The sequence below is a fragment of the Prionailurus viverrinus genome, chromosome X (genome assembly GCF_022837055.1).
Source record: "Prionailurus viverrinus isolate Anna chromosome X, UM_Priviv_1.0, whole genome shotgun sequence".
In the NCBI taxonomy this organism is placed as follows: Eukaryota; Metazoa; Chordata; class Mammalia; order Carnivora; family Felidae; genus Prionailurus; species Prionailurus viverrinus.
Genome location: NC_062579.1, coordinates 104,532,817 through 104,551,392, shown reverse-complemented (window position 1 = coordinate 104,551,392; position 18,576 = coordinate 104,532,817). Strand labels below are relative to the sequence as shown.

The 18,576-nt window shown below is 40.9% G+C and overlaps 1 protein-coding gene across 9 annotated transcripts in view; it reads right to left on the bottom strand.

Annotated features, from left to right (window-relative positions):
* Positions 1-18,576, bottom strand: part of LOC125157121 (P2R1A-PPP2R2A-interacting phosphatase regulator 1-like) — a 103,023-nt gene that overhangs the window by 83,031 nt on the left and 1,416 nt on the right. For all 9 annotated transcript variants that reach the window (XR_007148864.1, XM_047843365.1, XM_047843366.1 and 6 more), the window contains 2 exons: positions 13,189-13,267; positions 11,007-11,093 (listed from right to left, as the gene is read on the bottom strand). Coding sequence is in view for 8 of the 9 variants with exons in the window: in XM_047843365.1 (XP_047699321.1) it covers positions 11,007-11,093; positions 13,189-13,267 (166 nt within the window). In the remaining variant the exon portion in view is untranslated. The remainder of the gene's footprint in view (positions 1-11,006; positions 11,094-13,188; positions 13,268-18,576) is intronic.

Genomic DNA, 18,576 nt, shown 5'->3' with positions numbered 1-18,576 from the left:
CCGATGTGGGGCTTGATCTCATGAACCATGAGATCATGACTTGAGCTGAAATCAAGAGTTGGACGCTTAACCGATTGAGCCACCCAGGTGCCCCTCAAAGGTATTTTAAACAAGATCATATCTGTTTTGGAAAGGCAACCCTAGCAGCATATACATAACAAACTGAGAGTGGAGGGACAAGGGACCAGAAGCAGGATCAAAGACCAGGTAAAAGATGAGAGTCTGAATAAAAAAGGATGGGAGAAGAGGAGGCGGCAGACTGGAGAAACGATCAGAAAGTGAAGAGGGGCACCCGGCTGGCTCAGTCGGTGCAGCGTGCAACTCTTGATCTCGGGGTTGTTGAGTTCGAGCCCCACGTTGGGAATAGAGGTTACTTAAAAATAAATTCTTTAAAAAAAAAAAAGGAAAAAAGAGTGAAGAGCTGAAGACCGGCCTGAGGTTCCTAGCTGAGACCTATGGGTGGGGGGTAGCCAGGAAAGGCAGTAAGAAGAGTGAGTTGGTACATGGGGAGAAGATGTGTGCTCAAAGAGAGTGTGTTGGACAAATGCTTTTATGAAGTAGTACCTGGTCTGAATTTTTATTCCATTTAAAAACGTATCATATGACTTTTTAAAGGAGCATATTACCTCACTAGTTACATTTTGCTTAAGAAAATATTAAAACCAGTTTGCTTTTTCCTAATCATCTGCTGGACGGTGGAGGAAACAGCAAAGGTTGAGAAGAATAGAAAAGTGATGTGCAGTAACTGAAAATTCACTATATCTAAATTACATTTGATAGTTAGCCACAACTACTTCATTATAATAATTCACTGACAGACAAATAGGGCTAACCATTAAGTATTTCAATATTTACTGGGCCCTTATTAGGTTTAAGGAACTGCTTTTCTGCTCAGAGGGGAAGGAAAGATTACAAGAAAAACTAATAAGTCATAGTTATTACACTCAGACACCTTCCAATCCAGACACGAAAGCAAATTATTATATGAGAGACAAGGAAATGCGTGTGAGATAGAGGCAAAGCGGGGTGGGAATAGAAAGCAAAGATTAAGGGAATGGGCATAGGGAGTGGGAGACAGGAGACAGATAAGGCACAAGGTGGCATTTGAGTTGGGACTCATAGGACAAGGAGTTTGACAGCATAAGCAATAGAAAAGGGAAAGTATACAGCATGTTTTAGGAAATGTGTTTTAGGAAAGATTGTTAGTTTCGTGCTAGTGCAAAACCAGGTATCTCTGGAGGGATGGAAGATTCCGAGGTCGAGAGGGCAAAGATGCTGGAAAGCCTTGAATGACACACTCAAAAAATTTGGACTGTGCAAAATGATCTACTTTAGTATACACAGACGAGCAGATGATACCTAACAGCATTGTCTATTTAACTTTGGAAGAGACACACTCAGATATTCATCAGCCCAGAGCCTGGTTCACTCTCTATCCAGAGGATGGGTATAAAGAAGGAGGTATCGAAGAGCCCATGACTGCTGACCGGCCAGAAATTCAGACTAGCCTGTTCTAAGCATGTGCCACAGTTGACAGTTCAAGAAAATTCCTAATTCAAATCAATAAGGCTACTAGGTGACCCTTCTTGCCAAAGTCAGGAAACTTTTCTCCATGAAACTTGCATAAAAGGGATATGTTGGACATTTTATTATTATATGGAATAGTGTTATGAACAATGTAACAAGACTTTCTCTTTCAAGCACCTATTTGTATGAACTGTGATAATGGCAATAATACATGTGATATGCTTAACAGAACACCTGGCACATAGTATGTGCTCAGTAAATGGTGCCCATTACTACCACTACCACCATTATCACTACCATCATCAAATATTTCTAGAATTCAATGTTTAATAACATATCAACAACAACTGGGATTATATATGGTAGCTTTATAAGACTCGGATATATCTATTCCTTCCTACCCAGCATTCTTCATTGTTTTCCCCATGTGATCTTTTAACTAATTTATTTGTAATAGACTATTTTTTTAAACAGTTTTAGGTTCACAGCAAAACGGAGTGGAAGGTATAGAGATTTCCTCTCCTCTCACATAAGCATGGCTTCTCCCACCATCAAAATCTGAATGCAAGTGGTAAATTGTTGTAACAGCTGAACCTAAATTGACATATCACCACCACCCAAAGCTCCTAGTTTACATTAGGGTTCACTCTCCATGTTATACACCCTATGGACTTGGACATACATATAATGGCCCATATCCATCATTACAGTATTGGACTGAGTAATTTCAATGCCCTAAAAACCCTCTGTGCACCACCTATTCATCCTGATCTTTTTTTTTCAACGGAAACTGACTCACTTTTTTCTCATGATAAAACAAGATATACTCAGTATAAAATATAATGGGAAAAAACCTAGCAACACCCACCATCCAGACATGACCATAGCAAATATATCAGTGTTTATTTTTCCAGACCTGGATCCTACCACACATACTGTTTTGTGGTTTGGGTATTTTTTTTCTTTATAATTTAATATATTCTGGCTCTGCATCTGGGGATGCTCGCAGCTTTCAGCTCCTGGGCCAGCATCTTATCAGAATGTCTACTGTTCACGAAATTCTGCGCAAACTCAGCTTGGAGGGTGACCCCTCTACAGTCCCCAAATGTACACAGGATGGTCAAAACATACACCAAGTGGATGCTGAGCAGAATCCTTTGAACAATGAAATGGCATCAAGACTAAAGGTGTGGATGAGGTCACTGCCATCAATATATTGACCAACCGCAGCAATGAGGAGAGACAGAATATTGCCTTCACCTACCAGAGAAGGGCCAAAAAGGAATTTGCATCAGCATTGAACTCAGCCTCCACTGGCCACCTAGAGAAGGTGATTTGGGGCCTACTGAAAACACTGCTCAGTATGAGGCTTCCAAGCTGAATGCCTCCCCCCATGAAGGTGCTGAGGACTGATGAGGACTCCCTCACTGAGATCATCTGCTCAAGGACCAATTAGCAGTCTACAAGGAAATGCACAAGACTGATCTGGAGAAGGACATTCTTTCCACCACATCTGGTGACTTCTGCAAGCCCATGTTTGCCCTTGCAAAGGGTAGAAGAGCTGAGGATGGCTCATTGATTACGAACTGTTTGACCCTAGATGCCTATGATCTCTAATGCTGGGGTAAAGAGGAAAGAAACTGATGTTCTCAAGGGGATCAGAACCATGACCAAGCAAGTGTGTGTCACCTCCAGAAAGAATTTGAAAGGTACAAGAGCTACAGCCCTTATGATCAAGGAGTAGGTCAAAGGAGACCTGGAAAATGCTTTTCTGAACCTGGTCCAATGTATTCAGAACAAGCCCCCTATTTTGATGACTAATTGTGTGATTTCCTAAAGGGCAAGAGAGTTCATGATAAGGCCCTGATTAGAATCATGGGTGTCCACAAGTGAAGCAAGGGGACATGTTAAAAATTACGTCTGAATTCAAGAGAAAGCATGGCATGTCCCTGCGCTACCACATCCAGGGAGACAGCAAGGACAGCTACCAGAAGGTGCTGCTGTGCCTGTGTGGTGGAGCTGAAGTATGAACATCCAGAAGTGGTGCTCCTGTGCTTCCAGTACCAGTTCTAGAAAATCAGCTTGCGACTAAAAGCCCCTTTGTGCCCACACCTATGAGGATGACCTTAGCACTGCCTCCCCACCCCGACCTTATTTTAGTTGCCTAAGCATTGCCTGGCATTTCCCCATTAGTCTCTCCTTTTATTGTATTTTTATAAAAAAATGTTTACTTATTTGTTTTGGGAGAGAGAGAGCTAGCACTGTCAGTGCAGAGCCCAAAGTGGGGCTCAATCTCATGAATCAGGTGATCACAACCCGAGCCCAAATCAAGAGTTGGACACTTAACTGACTAAGCCACCCAGGCGCCTCTAGTCTCTCGTTTTAGCAAAAGAAATGAACAGTTCAAGGAGTTAGAAGTGAAATCTATGATGTGAAACACTTTGCCTCTTATATACTGTCTTATAAACAGGTGAATAAACTGCATTTTTACTGTCGAAATAAAAATAACCTAATATATTCCACATATCTTTCCATGTTAAAATTCACCTGCAATACCATTTTTATTTTTATTTTTTTTAATTTTTAAGTAGGTTCCACACCCAATGTGGGGCTTGAACTTATGACCCAGAGATCAAGAGTCACATGATCTATTGACTGAGCCAGCCAGGCACCCTACCAGCAACCCCGTTTTTATTTTTTTATTTTTCAAAGTCTATTTATTTTTTGAGAGATGGAGAGCGAGGGAGAGAGAGAATCCCAAGCAGGCTCTGTGTTGTTAGTGAGGAGCCCAACGCAGGGCTTGAACTCATGAACCATGAGATCATGACCTGAGCCCAAATCAAGAGTTGGATGCTTAACTGACTGAGCCACCCAGGCGACCCCTGCAATACCATTTTTAAAGGCTGAATATTATATGAATGTACCATAATAGGAAGCACCCATTATATGCCAGGCATGTCTTATTTCACTCAATTCTCACAACAACCCCTCACATAGACATTATTATTGTCCCCGTTTTATTTTTAAAAATTTTAATGTGGGGCGCCTGGGTGGCTCAGTCGGTTAAGCGTCCGACTTCAGCCAGGTCACGATCTCGCGGTCCGTGAGTTCGAGCCCCGCGTCGGGCTCTGGGCTGATGGCTCGGAGCCTGGAGCCTGTTTCCGATTCTGTGTCTCCCTCTCTCTCTGCCCCTCCTCCGTTCATGCTCTGTCTCTCTCTGTCCCAAAAATAAATAAACGTTGAAAAAAAAAATTAAAAAAAAAAAATTTAATGTGTATTTATTTTTTGAGACAGAGAGACAGAGCACAAGTCGGGGAGGGGCAGAGAGAGAGAGAGGGAGACACAGAATCCGAAGCAGGCTCCAGGCTCTGAGCTGTCAGCACAGAGCCTGATGCGGGGCTCAAGCTCATGAGCTGGCAGATCATGACCTGAGCCAAAGTCAGACGCTTAACCAACTAAGCCACCCAGGCACCCCAATATTTTCCCCATTTTAAACATTAGAAAAGTGAGGGGTGCCTGGGTGGCTCAGTTGTTTAAACTCCCGACTCTTGGTTTGGGCTCAGGTCATGATCTCATGGTTCATGGATTCAAGCCCCACGTTGGGCTCCATGCTGATGGTGAGGAACCTGCTTGGGATTCATTCTCTCTCTCTCTCTCTCTCTCTCTCTCTCTCTCTCTCTGCTCCTCCCTTGCTTGCTCTATTTATCTCTCAAAATAAATCAAGTTAAAAAAAAATTTTAAAGAAGATGAGAAAAGTGAGGGCCAGAGAAATTAGGCAACTTGCTCAAGTTCATACAGCTAGTAATTGCTAGAACTGGGATTCAAACTCAGATAATGAAGGCACACTCATTTAACCTATTCCCTCTTGTTGGACATGCATACTGTTGCCACATTTTTTTGCTTACTCTTATAAATAATGTTGTGATAATAACCTTTAAGCTAATCTTTGCAGATATCCTTAATGAATTCTTTAGGAGAAATTCATAGAGATGGAATTTCTGGATCACAAGGCCGTTGATACACACTGCCAAACTGCCCTCCAGAAAGCTTATACAGATTTACTGTCTAGCAGTGTATGAGAACATCAATCTCCTCCTCTCTCTCCAACATTAGATATGATTACTAATTTAAAAAAACTGTATGCCCATTCTTAGAGAATACTATGAAAATAATCGACTCTCCAAAGCAAGCAGAAAATATTGTGATTTAGCCACAGTTTTGGATATTCTCCCCCAATGCTTCCCTTTACTAGCATTGATCACTGAGAAGTTGTTATACAGTGACATGCACCAAAACCGAAAATATAGGTTTGCCCCTAAAAAAACCCCATCAAATACACACACGCACCCACACCCACCCCCCCACACACACTTTGAACAAGCAGAATTTTAATATATTTAATTCATGCTACTGATTCTCATATTGTCATCATTCAAATGCCCAGAAAGGTAATATAAAATGTGAAACACTCAGGTTTATAAGATTTATAATCTAATTGGAAAGACATGCTAAGCTGAATATAAATATATACATATGCTCTATATAAAGAAATTACGGTACTTGAGCTGTATTATGACGACATGTTATTAAAAACAAAATAAGAGAATTGCATGGTGTGGCAAACTGTTCTGAACTATGAAAGACTTCCCGGAAGAGATTATTTTTAATTGATATCTAAGGGTTGGGAAGAAACTGGTTAGTTTCAGGTAAAGGCCTAGAATTTCCCATTGTGGGGTGCCTGGGTGGCTGGGTCGGTTAAATGTCTGACTTTTGGTTTTGGCTCAGGCCTTGATCTTCTGTTTTGTGAGTTCAAGCCCTGCATTGGGCTCTGTGCTGACAGTGCGGAGCCTGCTTGGGATTCTCTCCCTCTCTCTCTGCCCCTCCCCTGCTTGCTTGTGCACACTTGCTCTCTCTTTCAAAATAAATAAATAAACTTAAAAAAATAAAATTTGTAAAAAAAAAAAAAAAGAATTTCATATTGGAAAACTTTACCTAGGAAATCCCAGGAAGACTGCCTGACTGCAACTGAGGAGATCAACAGGAATGTAGTGTGAATGTCTCGGGAAGGTAGGATTTGAATCATTAGCCACAGGAAGGTTCTTACACTGGACAAAATGTGGACTGGACTTGGCTGATTCTTTTAGGAATGACATGGAAAATTAAATGGAGAAAAGAAGGCTTTTGGAAGAGAATCTCCCGCAGGTTAAGTACTACAGGTGGTGTTTGCAAAGGAATTACCTTAGATAATTTTACTACACGAAACAAGGTACTAAAATAGAAATAAAGCATTTCCTGAGATCTCAATAAACCTCACTGGTATCTTTTGTATCAATTTCTCATTGTGCCTTTCTCTCACACTCTAGGGGGAAAAAGTCCTTGGGAGGAAGCAAGAGTATCAGCACCAAGGAATGATGTCATGGGGGTGGGGAGGAGGAGGGGCATTGGGGTGGGTGCTGGGTGAAGCTGATTCCCAAGCATTACCTCCAGTGAAGGAATTACGATAAGAAAGATCAAGCTCATTTCCATTTAAAAGAGAAACCACAGAAAATTAATATTGTGAAGACATCAAATTCTTTGGAAAGAATTTTAACTTGACTACAGTTGCTAATTTTAACCCATTTTCCTTCTGTAGTTACTAGAGATAAAGCACTTAAAAAATCCTGAACAAGAGTTGTGTGCTGTGTTTACGAATGCCTCTGCCTAGTTCCTGCAGTGACTGATTCTGAACATGAATTGAATGCAGGCTAGCAAGACCGAGCATAAAGCAGGGCCAGGAATGTATTATACACTCACTACTGGGTGGGCCATAAATTAAATTTAGTTCGTAGTTGCCAATGTGAAAAGCAAACCCTAATCAGACAAATATCAGTAGTCATGACATTAAAATGGACAAACTGCTCAAGAAAAGCACAATCATTTCCAAGAGGAAGATGAAATATTTCTCCTGCTCTGTTTTGAGAAGGTGGGGGTAGAGATGAGGAGATGTAGCTAAACCAAATTAAACAGGGGTGCCAGGAAGTGAATTCCTAGTGGAAGGGTGGGGAACAGGCATGCAAACCCTGGAGTTCTTAGGAGATACAGCGAAGGGATAATTTGGGGGGACGGCATGGTCCCCACAGTCAGAAGAAGGCCTCAGGGGGCACCTGGGTGGCTCAGTTGGTGAAGCATCTGACTCGATCTCAGCTCGGGACTTGATCTTGGGGTTGTGAGTTTGGGCCCCAGATTGGGCTCCATGCTAGGCGTGGAGCCTACTTTAAAAGAAAAAAAGAGGGCCTCAAGTTTCTGATCATCAGAAGTGGGGTGGAGTGATTTTCTGAGAGTGGGGAGGAAAATATTGGCACTTAATTCAGAAAATAATTGTGAGACAGCAGATTTTTACAAGGTTTGGAAATATACATCTTTATCTGCATGTTAAAGGGCACCCATGGTTCTTCAATACCTTCTACCACTGCAATTTTTCCTAAAACACTTTCACCTTCACTGAAATACATGAAAAAAATTTTTTAAATTTTTAAAAAATGTTTATTTATTTTTGAGACAATGCAAGAGACAGAGTGCAAGCAGCGGAGGGGCAGACAGAGGGAGACACAGCCCTGTCTGAAGCGGGCTCCAGGCTCTGAGCTGTCAGCACAGAGCCCGACGTGGGGCTCGAACTCATGAACCGTGAGATCCTGACCTGAGCCGAAGTCGGGTGCTTAACCGACTGAGCCACTCAGGTGCCCCTGAGAAATTTTAATGGTGATAAAATATACATAAAACTTCTCATCTTAACCACTTTTTTAAAAAAAAAATTTTTTTTTCAACGTTTATTTATTTTGGGGACAGAGAAAGACAGAGCATGAACGGGGGAGGGGCAGAGAGAGAGGGAGACACAGAATCAGAAACAGGCTCCAGGCTCCGAGCCATCAGCCCAGAGCCTGACGCGGGGCTCGAACTCACAGACCGCGAGATCGTGACCTGGCTGAAGTCGGACGCTTAACCGACTGCGCCACCCAGGCGCCCCTCATCTTAACCACTTTTAAATGTACAGTTCAATAGTGTTAAGTACATTCATATTGTTGTGCAACCAGTATCCAGAACTCTTTTCAACTTGCAAAAGCGAAACTCTATACCCACTAAATACTTTTCATTCCACCCTCCTCCTAGCCCCTGGCAGCCACCATTCTACTTTCTGTCTGTATGAACTTGGCTACTCTAGGTTCTTGCCACGCCAATTTTAAGGACAGTCCAGTATAGGGTAGGACCCTTAAACTTATGATTCATGTTATCACTCAATAATACATGTATTTTTTCAAGAATGAGGTTTCTAATTTGTGATGTGATATATCAGCTAGAAATGAAAACACCTGGGGGCGCCTGGGTGGCTCAGTCGGTTAAGCGTCCGACTTCGGCTCAGGTCATGATCTCGAGGATTGTGAGTCCGAGCCCAGCGTCGGGCTCTGTGCTGACAGCTCGGAGCCTGGAGCCTGCTTCGGATTCTGTGTCCCCTTCTCTCTCCGCCCCACCCCTGCTTGTGCTCTGTCTCTCTCTTTCAAAAATGAATAAACATTACAAAAAACTTAAAAAAAGGAAATGAAAACACCTGTATTGCTGATGCTTTGTGAAAAGCAAATAGTATAGAAATGCTATAAATTAAGTCTTCCTATAATTCCATGCTCCAGAAATAACTACTGATAGATTGACACATATCCTTCTCAACATCTGTAAATACATGCAAGCTCATGCTATACATAGGATTCTGAACCCTACGTCTAATTACTAGGTACAAAGTTTAGTGAGGCTGCTGAGGGTAGCAGAGTGGAAAGACAGAAGGAACCTGGATGTCTGATGACATCACTGAGCCACTGAATTAACCAACCCTGGAAGCTCCTTTCCTTAGGATTTCTTGTTATTGGAGATAATAAATTCCCTTAGAGTTTAAGCTGCTTCTAACTGGATTTTGTTACTTCTGCCAAAAGCATCCCAACTATCTGTCATTCTCCCAGACAATTCGGCCTATCTATCCCGAAAGCAAGTATAAACCTACATAAGTCTCACAATAATAATGAAGTGCAGACTTTGAACAAAATGAAACCTCATGCATCATGCTGTTACAGCAAGTGAAACCAATAAGCCTTGAAACTCCTGTCATCAGGTAAGTGTAAATGACGTCAGTCGTGCCAAACACAACCTGTTATATAAGATGGTTTGTTTTAAAACACACATTATATTAAACTGAACATTATGCAAATTAAAAGCCTAGAATTCCAAAGGAAAATTATGCATTTTAAAAAATGCCAGGTACATGTCTGTTCTATATATGTACCATTACTAATAAAACTAAAAAAATTAATAATATTTGTGGAGCACTTAGTATGTGTCAATGCTGTGCTAAGTGCTTTACACTGATTTTTTTTTACATGCTGTGAGCATTTTTCCCCTTTAAACTATGTTAAAATACACATAACATAAAATTTACCATCTTAACTGTGTGGAAATGTACCAGTTCAGTGGTGTCAAGTATATTCACATTGTTGTGCTATGTGCTGTAAGTTTCTCTTTTTCTTCCAGTTTTACGGATATATTTTTACACTGATTAATGTACTCATTTCAACAAACCTATGAGGCAGATACGGTTACATTCCCATTTTACAGATGAGGAAATTAGCACATAGAAAGGGTAACGTGTACCCGAATAACCAAGCTAGTATATACGATGCCATTTGTAAGTCCTTTCTTCTCATTCTTCAACCCAATCCAATCTGGCTTCATTTCACCCCACCCCTCTCTCCACAGAATTTGCTTTCAAATACAAGAAATTCATTAATAATCTCCATTTTGGTAACTCAAAGGACATCCTTCAGTCTTTATAACTTAATACTTAAGTATTACTTAAGTACTTGCTCTCTGGCCACTCGATAGCATATAACTTAATACTTTTCCGTGTCTTTTCATGGTACTACTGGTGATCTTTAAAGCTGTTTCCTGTAGCCTCTTTTCTTCTTTTATACTTTCTGCATAGGTCATAGCATGCATTCCCAGAGCTTTCATTAACGATCCAGTGATGGTGCCTAAACATGTGTCTTTAGCTCAGATCTCTATCCTGGGCTTCAAACTGTTCCTTCAAACTGAGCTTCAAACTCAGTGGTACTGAGATCAGTACAACTAACATCTTCACTTAGAGATCCCAGAGAACTTCAAATTTAACATGTCCGACACTAAACTCGTCTTCCCTCCAAAGCCATTCTTCTGCCAATGTTCCCTTCTTCTGTGGCCCCACCGACCCATCAACTGCCCAAGCCAGAGGCCTAGCAGTCATCCTTGCCTCCACCGTTGCCCACCCTCCATCAAATTTATCAACAATTGAGTCTACCTTTCAAATATCTCCCGAATCTCCTACTCTCCTCCATGCTCACGGCCATCGCAGTAGCCAGGGTCACCGCAGCTGCCTCCTATCTGATCATCCTGTATTTCCTTTTGCCCGCTTCCAATCTACTTACCGCTTTGCAGCCAGGGTAGTCTTTCAAAGATGCAAATCTGGTCATGTCAGTCCCAGACTTAGAATTTTTCAGTGGCTTCACATTGACCTTAGAAGGACAAAGTGAAAAATCTTTAGCACGACTTGGAAGGCCCTACGAGATGGTGCACTAATCTATGTGTCCAATCAATGTCATCTCTCCCCACTTTATCCTTACTTCCACTTTAGCTAGAATGCACTTCTTTCAAATTCTCTACACACCATACTCCTTTTCATTTCCAGGCTTTTACACGTGTCATTTTTTACCTGGAGTACTGTCTGCTCCTATAGTCCACATCCCAAGCTAGCTAACTCCTACACATCAGTAAGATCTCAACTAAGAGAGGTCATTTCCTCCCTCAACCCCTCAAACTAGGTTAGATCTCTCTGGCAACTAGATCAGGGCTTAATACATAGGAGGTTCCTAAAAATATTTGTTGGCTTGGCTGAGTAGAAAAGAAGAATGAATAGGTAGGGAGGGCTTTGATGGAGAAGCAAGCAGTCAACAAATATTGTTAAATGGATGAGTAAATAAATGAATGAGTAAAAGCAGGAAGATTTGTTTAACGAACAATTCTATTTTTTTCCTGGTATAATATTAGTGCATTGGGGGAAATAATATTGGATACCATTCTACAAAGAGGAAAATACCCAGTTGCAAGATCAGGAGGCATTATTTTAAAATGGGTTCCAGGCTATAACATTTCACTAGAAAATCACGTAAGAGAAATCTATGAACAACTATACGTCAACAAATTAGGTAATCTAGAAGAAATGGACAAATACCTAAAAATCACATAAATTACCAAACAAACTCAAGAAAAAATAGGAAACCTCAATAGATCTGTAAACAAGTACAGAGATAGAATCTGTTTCAAAACCCTCCCAACAAAGAAAAGTCAGATATAGCTTCACTGGTGAATTTTACCAAACATTTAAAGAAGAATCAACACCAATCCTACTCAAACTCTTCCAAAAATAGAAGAGGAGGAACATTTCCTGACACATTCTATGAGATCAGCATTACCCTGATACCAAAGCCAGCAAAGACACTACAAGAAAAGAAAACTACAGACCAACATTGCGTATGAAGAATACAAATGGAAAAATTCTCAACAATGTAATAGCAAACCAAATCCAATAGTACATTAAAAGGATCATACAGCAAGACCAAGTGGGATTTATCCTAGGAATGCAAATGTGGTTCCATAAAAGAAAATCAATGTAATGCATCATGTTAACAGAATAGAGGGGGGGAAACCACATGATTATTTCAATAGATGCAGGAAAAGCGTTTGAAACAATCCAATGCTTTGATGATAAAAATACTCAAGTACGTAGGAATAGAAAGGAACCTCCCTAACATGATAGAGGGCATTTACCAAAACCTATAGGTAATATCATACTCAGTGATGAAAGACTGAAAGCCTTCAACCTGGAAAACAAGATAAGAGTGTGTGCTTTTTGAAACCAGAGAGAGGTGGTAGTTGAACAACACTGTAAATGCACTAAACGCCCCTGAATTGAATACTTTTCAATTAGTTAACTGTATATTATATGAATTTCACATCAATAAAGAGATTCATTTAGTAAATCATTTGTTCATTTTGGTTTACTGATCTACAAGCTATTACCTACATTTATAGGGTAATTAGTTAAGTGAGAGTAATAATTTAGAGATTACATTTTAACACCATGAAAAACAAACTTTATTTTCAATTCAAGATAAATGTGAGATAAAAGTCAAACTAAAAGCCTAAAAACTATTCTTAAGAGAGCCTGCAAATTTTCCTCTCAAAATTAGGACATTCTTTTAAAAATTGGAAGCCAGATGGTCTTATACATAAGAACAAATCTCAATATTAAATCCACATGGGATTTAAAAATTAACTCTGCTGCAGCTGCAGCAAAGCAATCATAACTGTAGTCACCGTGTTTATTTTTCCTTCAGTGATGTTTAGAGCTGTGTTTCTCAAATTGGGAACTTGCTAGAAATACAAATTCTCAGGTCCCGCCCCAGATCTCCAGAATCAGAAACTCTGGGGTTGAGGGCCAGTAGTCTATTTTAATAAGCCTTCCAGGTGCACACTCAAGTTTGAGAAGCACTAGTTAAAACCAACTGCACAAGTCTTGGCCAAGTGAGGCTGCTACAAGCGTTTTCTTACCAGACATTGTTGGGTCATAAGCGTTGTGCTATTTCTTCTAGTTGTTAACGTGTCAGCTTGGAATACCTGTGAATTATCACTATGAAAAAAAGGCAAACATTTAAAATCCATTACAAAACTTTTTTTTAAAGAAATAAGATTCCAAATACTTAAGAAACAATGCCATTAACGTAAATGGCTTCTTTGGGGCGCCAGTTGTGCAGATGGATAAATTGCAATATGTGTGCACGTGTGCATATGCACAGCCTTAGTTGGCTGAGCCTAAACAAGTGTCCCTGTAAGGGAAGAAATTTTAAAGCATGCCACTTTACCTCTAGTCATGCTACCAAGAATAAGTATAATTTATTGTGGCCTTGGAAATGCATCATTTTCTGTGTAAACCTGTAACTGACTTAAATTTATGACTGAAGCTACCATGTGCGATACCAACTCCCTCTCGACTGTGAAGCTTTCACACGAACAAGAGGGATAACCGGTAGAGGTCGACAGAACTGAGATTTTCACAGGTATCTTTTGTTTGATGAAAATATTTTTAACTTAGTTGCACACACTCAAAACATTAAGAGGGTTCACGCAAATAATCCAGATTCCGGATTTCTAGCTTCTCTTGAAAACTCTGCAAGACGTGGCCACACCGGGCCACGTTCCCACGTGGCAACCACAGGCTGAAGCCAAGCAACCGCTGCCTGCTGAAGATGGGGCTCGTCTTTCTCTGCATCGATGGCGCCTCGGCCTTATTTGGGCTTGGGACCCTGAAAACATCTTCTCCTTTTTATGTCTTTTTTTTTTAATTTTTAAAAATGTTTTTATTTATTTTTGAGACAGAGAGGGACAGAGCATGAGCAAGGGAGGGGCAGAGAGAGAGAGAGACACAGAATCCAAAGCAGGCTCCAGGCTCTGAGCTGTCAGCACAGAGCCCGACGCGGGGCCCGAACTCCCGGACTGTGAGACATGACCTGAGCCGAAGTCGGACACTCAACCGACTGAGCCACCCAGGTGCCCTTTTATGTCTTTTTTTAAAACTTTTTATTTTGAAGCAGTTGAAGACTCACAATAAGTTGCTAGACTACCGAGGGTTCCCGTGTACCTTCCACCCAGGTTTCCCCAAGGAGGATAAAAGTCATTGGTAACATTTCCTTCATTTTTGCCATATCCACTCAGGTGTCAAGTCTTTCAGGTTTTGCCTCTGTAGCTGCTCATAGGGCCATCTTGTTCTTTTTAGGCTCCCTGCCAAAAACCAATTCAAAGCCTTTTTACTTTCCTGCGGACTTTGCAATAGTCTCATTTGTCACTTCATCTCAGTTTTGCCCCTGCCACAATCTACCTAACAGACTACCAGGTCACCTTCCTGAAGGACAGCTTGCTCTCCTGCTCACAATATTCAGTAATTCTCTTCATTACCGTGGGCTGAATTTAATTACATTCATTACTATGACATTCAAAGCCCTCCACACTTTAGCTCTAGACTTTTGGATGTGATGAACTAGTAAGATTTCAAAACAAAATCTTGGCACAAACGTACAGTTGCTACCAACTTTCTGTTGTGAAGTAAAGTCATCAAAAAAAAAAAAAAAAATCCCAGGGGCGCCTGGGTGGCTCAGCAGGTTAAGCGTCTGACTTCGGTTCAGGTCATGATCTCCCAGCTCATGAGTTCGAGCCCCGAGTTGCGCTCAGTGCTGACAGCTTGGAGCCTGGAGCCTGCTTCAGATTCCGTGTCTCCCTCTCTCTCTGCCCCTCCCCGCTTCATGCTCTCTCAAAAATGAATAAACATTAAAAAAATGTTTTTTAGGGGCGCCTGGGTGGCGCAGTCGGTTAAGCGTCCGACTTCAGCCAGGTCACGATCTCGCGGTCCGTGAGTTCGAGCCCCGCATCAGGCTCTGGGCTGATGGCTCAGAGCCTGGAGCCTGTTTCTGATTCTGTGTCTCCCTCTCTCTCTGCCCCTCCCCCGTTCATGCTCTGTCTCTCTCTGTCCCAAAAATAAATAAACGTTGAAAAAAAAAAATTTAAAAAAAAAAAAAAAATGTTTTTTAAATCCCACCATTTACCAACACCATCACTTCACTTACAAGAGGACATTTTTTTTTGAACCTGCGTGAGAGTGGGGGAGAGGTGCAAAGGGCAGAGGGATGGAGGAGAGGAGAGGAGAAAGGAAGACTGAGAGAGAAAGAGAGAGAGAGAGATAAGGAGAGAGAGAGAGAGAGAGAGAGAGAGAGAGAGAGAGAGAGAATCTTAAGCAGGCTTGAGGCTTAGCATATTCTTGGAATGCTGTCCCAGCTCTCCGGCTTCCCCCTTCCCGTCTGTATCCTATCGATCCATCAGAATCCATCTCATAAGCCTCCTTTCCAAGAACATTTTCCTCATCCCTCAATCTTACTGTCATTTCTCACTCCCTTCTTTGCATCTCCCTAGCACTTTATTTCCCTCCCTAAGCACAGATCTTAGTCTATCATATATTTAAATCCTTTATTTATTTTCCCTATTAAATTAAAAGCTTACTGAGTCATAATACATCTTTGCAGCATAGTAATTTGTATATAACAGGTAGTAACTCAATATTTTATGAGGGGATATGTGGTATGGGTCTAATGTTTACTTCCTTTTGCAATCATTTTTCTCTATGAGAACAGGAAAATATTCTAGCAGTCACAAGAAAGCTGGAGGGACACTAATGGGTTACATATTTGCACTCTTGTATGTGAGGGTAATTCTTAAGGCTGGCAATTATATTCTCCCCTAAATTTTTGTCACTCAATTTTAATAAGACTATAACTGAAAGAAATCATTGAGGAAGCATAGATTTCAATAGGTAGGAGTCACTCAACATGAATTCATAAAATCCTAGGTGATACCTACAACTGAGTTAAGTGCTACAACTTAAAGTAAAGACACTATAACTAGATACAGGTTCAATGCACCACATCAGATGAGCAATAAGCAGCTCTGTCTAAATATCTAAGCTACAAGATGTTTATGCTAGTTATATCCCCAAAGCAATCATTCACTACAGCCACTATTGTCTTTCCAGGTTTGTACGAATTTAATAAGCCAGATAGTTGGCAAATTTCTTCTGCAAAGGGCCAGACAGTAAATATTTTGGGCTTTGTGGGACATACAATCTCTGTGGCAGCTACTCTGTCATTGTAGTAGGAAAGTGGCCATGGGCAACAAGTAGGCAAATGGGCACGGCTATGTTCCAATAAAACTTTATTTACAAAACCAAATGGCAGGCTGGATTTGGCCCACAGGTAGTAGTTTGACTTTCAAACAGTTTAAATGCAGGGCCAGACTAGAGGTATTTACAGGGGGAAGGCACTGGCAGAAATCCCAGAACTTACTAATACTCAAAGGGCCAGAGAAGTAAAAGGAAAAAAAAACAAAACTACCTTTAAATAAGGTTATTGACACCAGTAGTGAAGTCAGACAAGTAGATGGCTAAAGGGTATAAAGAACCAAGAGGTTCAAAAGTTTTGACATCAGTATTTTTGATTTTTTAAAAATTTTTTAAATGTTTTTATTTATTTTTGAGACAGAGAGAGACAGGGAGCAAGCAGGGGAGGGGCAGAGAGAGAAGGAGATACAGACTGGGAAGCAGGCTCCAGGCTCTGAGCTGTCAGCACAGAGCCTGACACTGGGTTCGAACTCATGGACGGTGAGATCATGACCTGAGCCAAAGCCGGACACCCAACCAACTGAGCCACCCAGGCACCCCTGACATCAGTATTTTTATTAATACGAGATGTACACAAAACAGTGCAGGAACTTTTTTGAAAAAAAAAAAAACAGTAATTCTTATATTAAAGAGTTAATATTTAAGGAACAAATTCTGCGAATACTGGTGCAAGAGATTGTGTTCATACACAGGAAGCATCAAGCAAAATTGGAAAATTACTTGAAAGAAGTGCAACAATATTTAATGAGCAGTGAAAGAGGCAAGACAACAAGTATTAGAGGCTCAATTTAGTGAGAAAGTGAGGGAAGTGAGCAGTGTACATATACAACCAAAAAGAATGGAGGTGAACTTGAATTCTAGTGTAATTCTACTCCAAATTGTTTTCCCTGCCGTGTCACTTTCCTGACCATGCTCTAAACTGGCCATAACAGCACAAAATCTTCCCTCAGGAGATCATTTGGCCAAGTTCCCTGACATCAGGCATGTCACATATCATCTTCGGGTTACTTCTTTATGACACATGAGAGTCCCTGGACTTGGTCCACCTTGTGGTTTCTTTAACTCCTCGTAGATAAATAGGTAAACTGATTCTCACCTTTCTGTACCAATTTCGCTTCATGCATCAGGAGCTTAAGCTACAGAATTTGACACTGTAAGCATGCTCTAATATGATAAAAATAAAAACTTTTAATCCTTCGCAGAACAAAACAAAGCATGAAGGGATAACTGCGATCACTCTCCTTGTTTCTAGGACTGCTTGCAACTTGTTTTTTCATTTCATAAAGGCTTCCAATAAAACCAGCTTTCTCCTCAAGTGCTTTCTTCTAGCAGAGTGGGTCCATAGCAATTCATTTTTTCATACAATAGGATTAGGGTCTATCCTGAATTTATAGAATGTTCTCGTTTTCAGCTCAACATGAACAGCTGCCTCCCCTTTATTTTTCTATCTGCCTATTAAAAAAGATAATGCATTATTTTTTTGATTAATCTTAGTTTGCATTTCCTTTTGGAACAGTATATTCTCCTTTGCCTCAAATGACCGGAAAGCTGTATTTGGTTAGTTAATGAGCTTAGAAGTTGATTAGTAGTGGACAAAACACTAGCTTAGGAGTCAGGAGACACAGGTTCCTAGTACTGGCCCTACTACGCCATTTTAGAGACTTATAGGCCTCGGTTTCCTCATACATTAAATAAGGAGGGTAGATCTGGTCTCTGAGTTCACTTCTAACTGTTGTGATTTATACCTATCAATTAGTATGATGCTAGCAAAAACGAGGAACAAAGTTACTAACACAGGAAGTGAATGAATTTTTCAAATATTTTTACAATACTGATAAAACTTCATGATACTATGATGTGAGATCCAAGATCTCACTTTCAAACCCTATTTTTAGAAATGATAAGCTTGTGCCATGCCAGATATTGGATATGTGCAGGAAAAACAGTTAACCATCAGGTCAGTGTTTCTAAATCTTATGTTTTCCATTATCAGTCCTCAAAGGAGTCTTCCCTCCCCCTTTTTTTAGAGAGGGTAGGGGCAGAGGGAAAGGGAGAGAGAGAATCTTAAGCAGGCTCCATGAGATCACGACCTGAACCGAAATCAAGATTCGGATGCTTAGGGGCGCCTGGGTGGCGCAGTCGGTTAAGCGTCCGACTTCAGCCAGGTCATGATCTCGCGGTCCGGGAGTTCGAGCCCCGCGTCAGGCTCTGGGCTGATG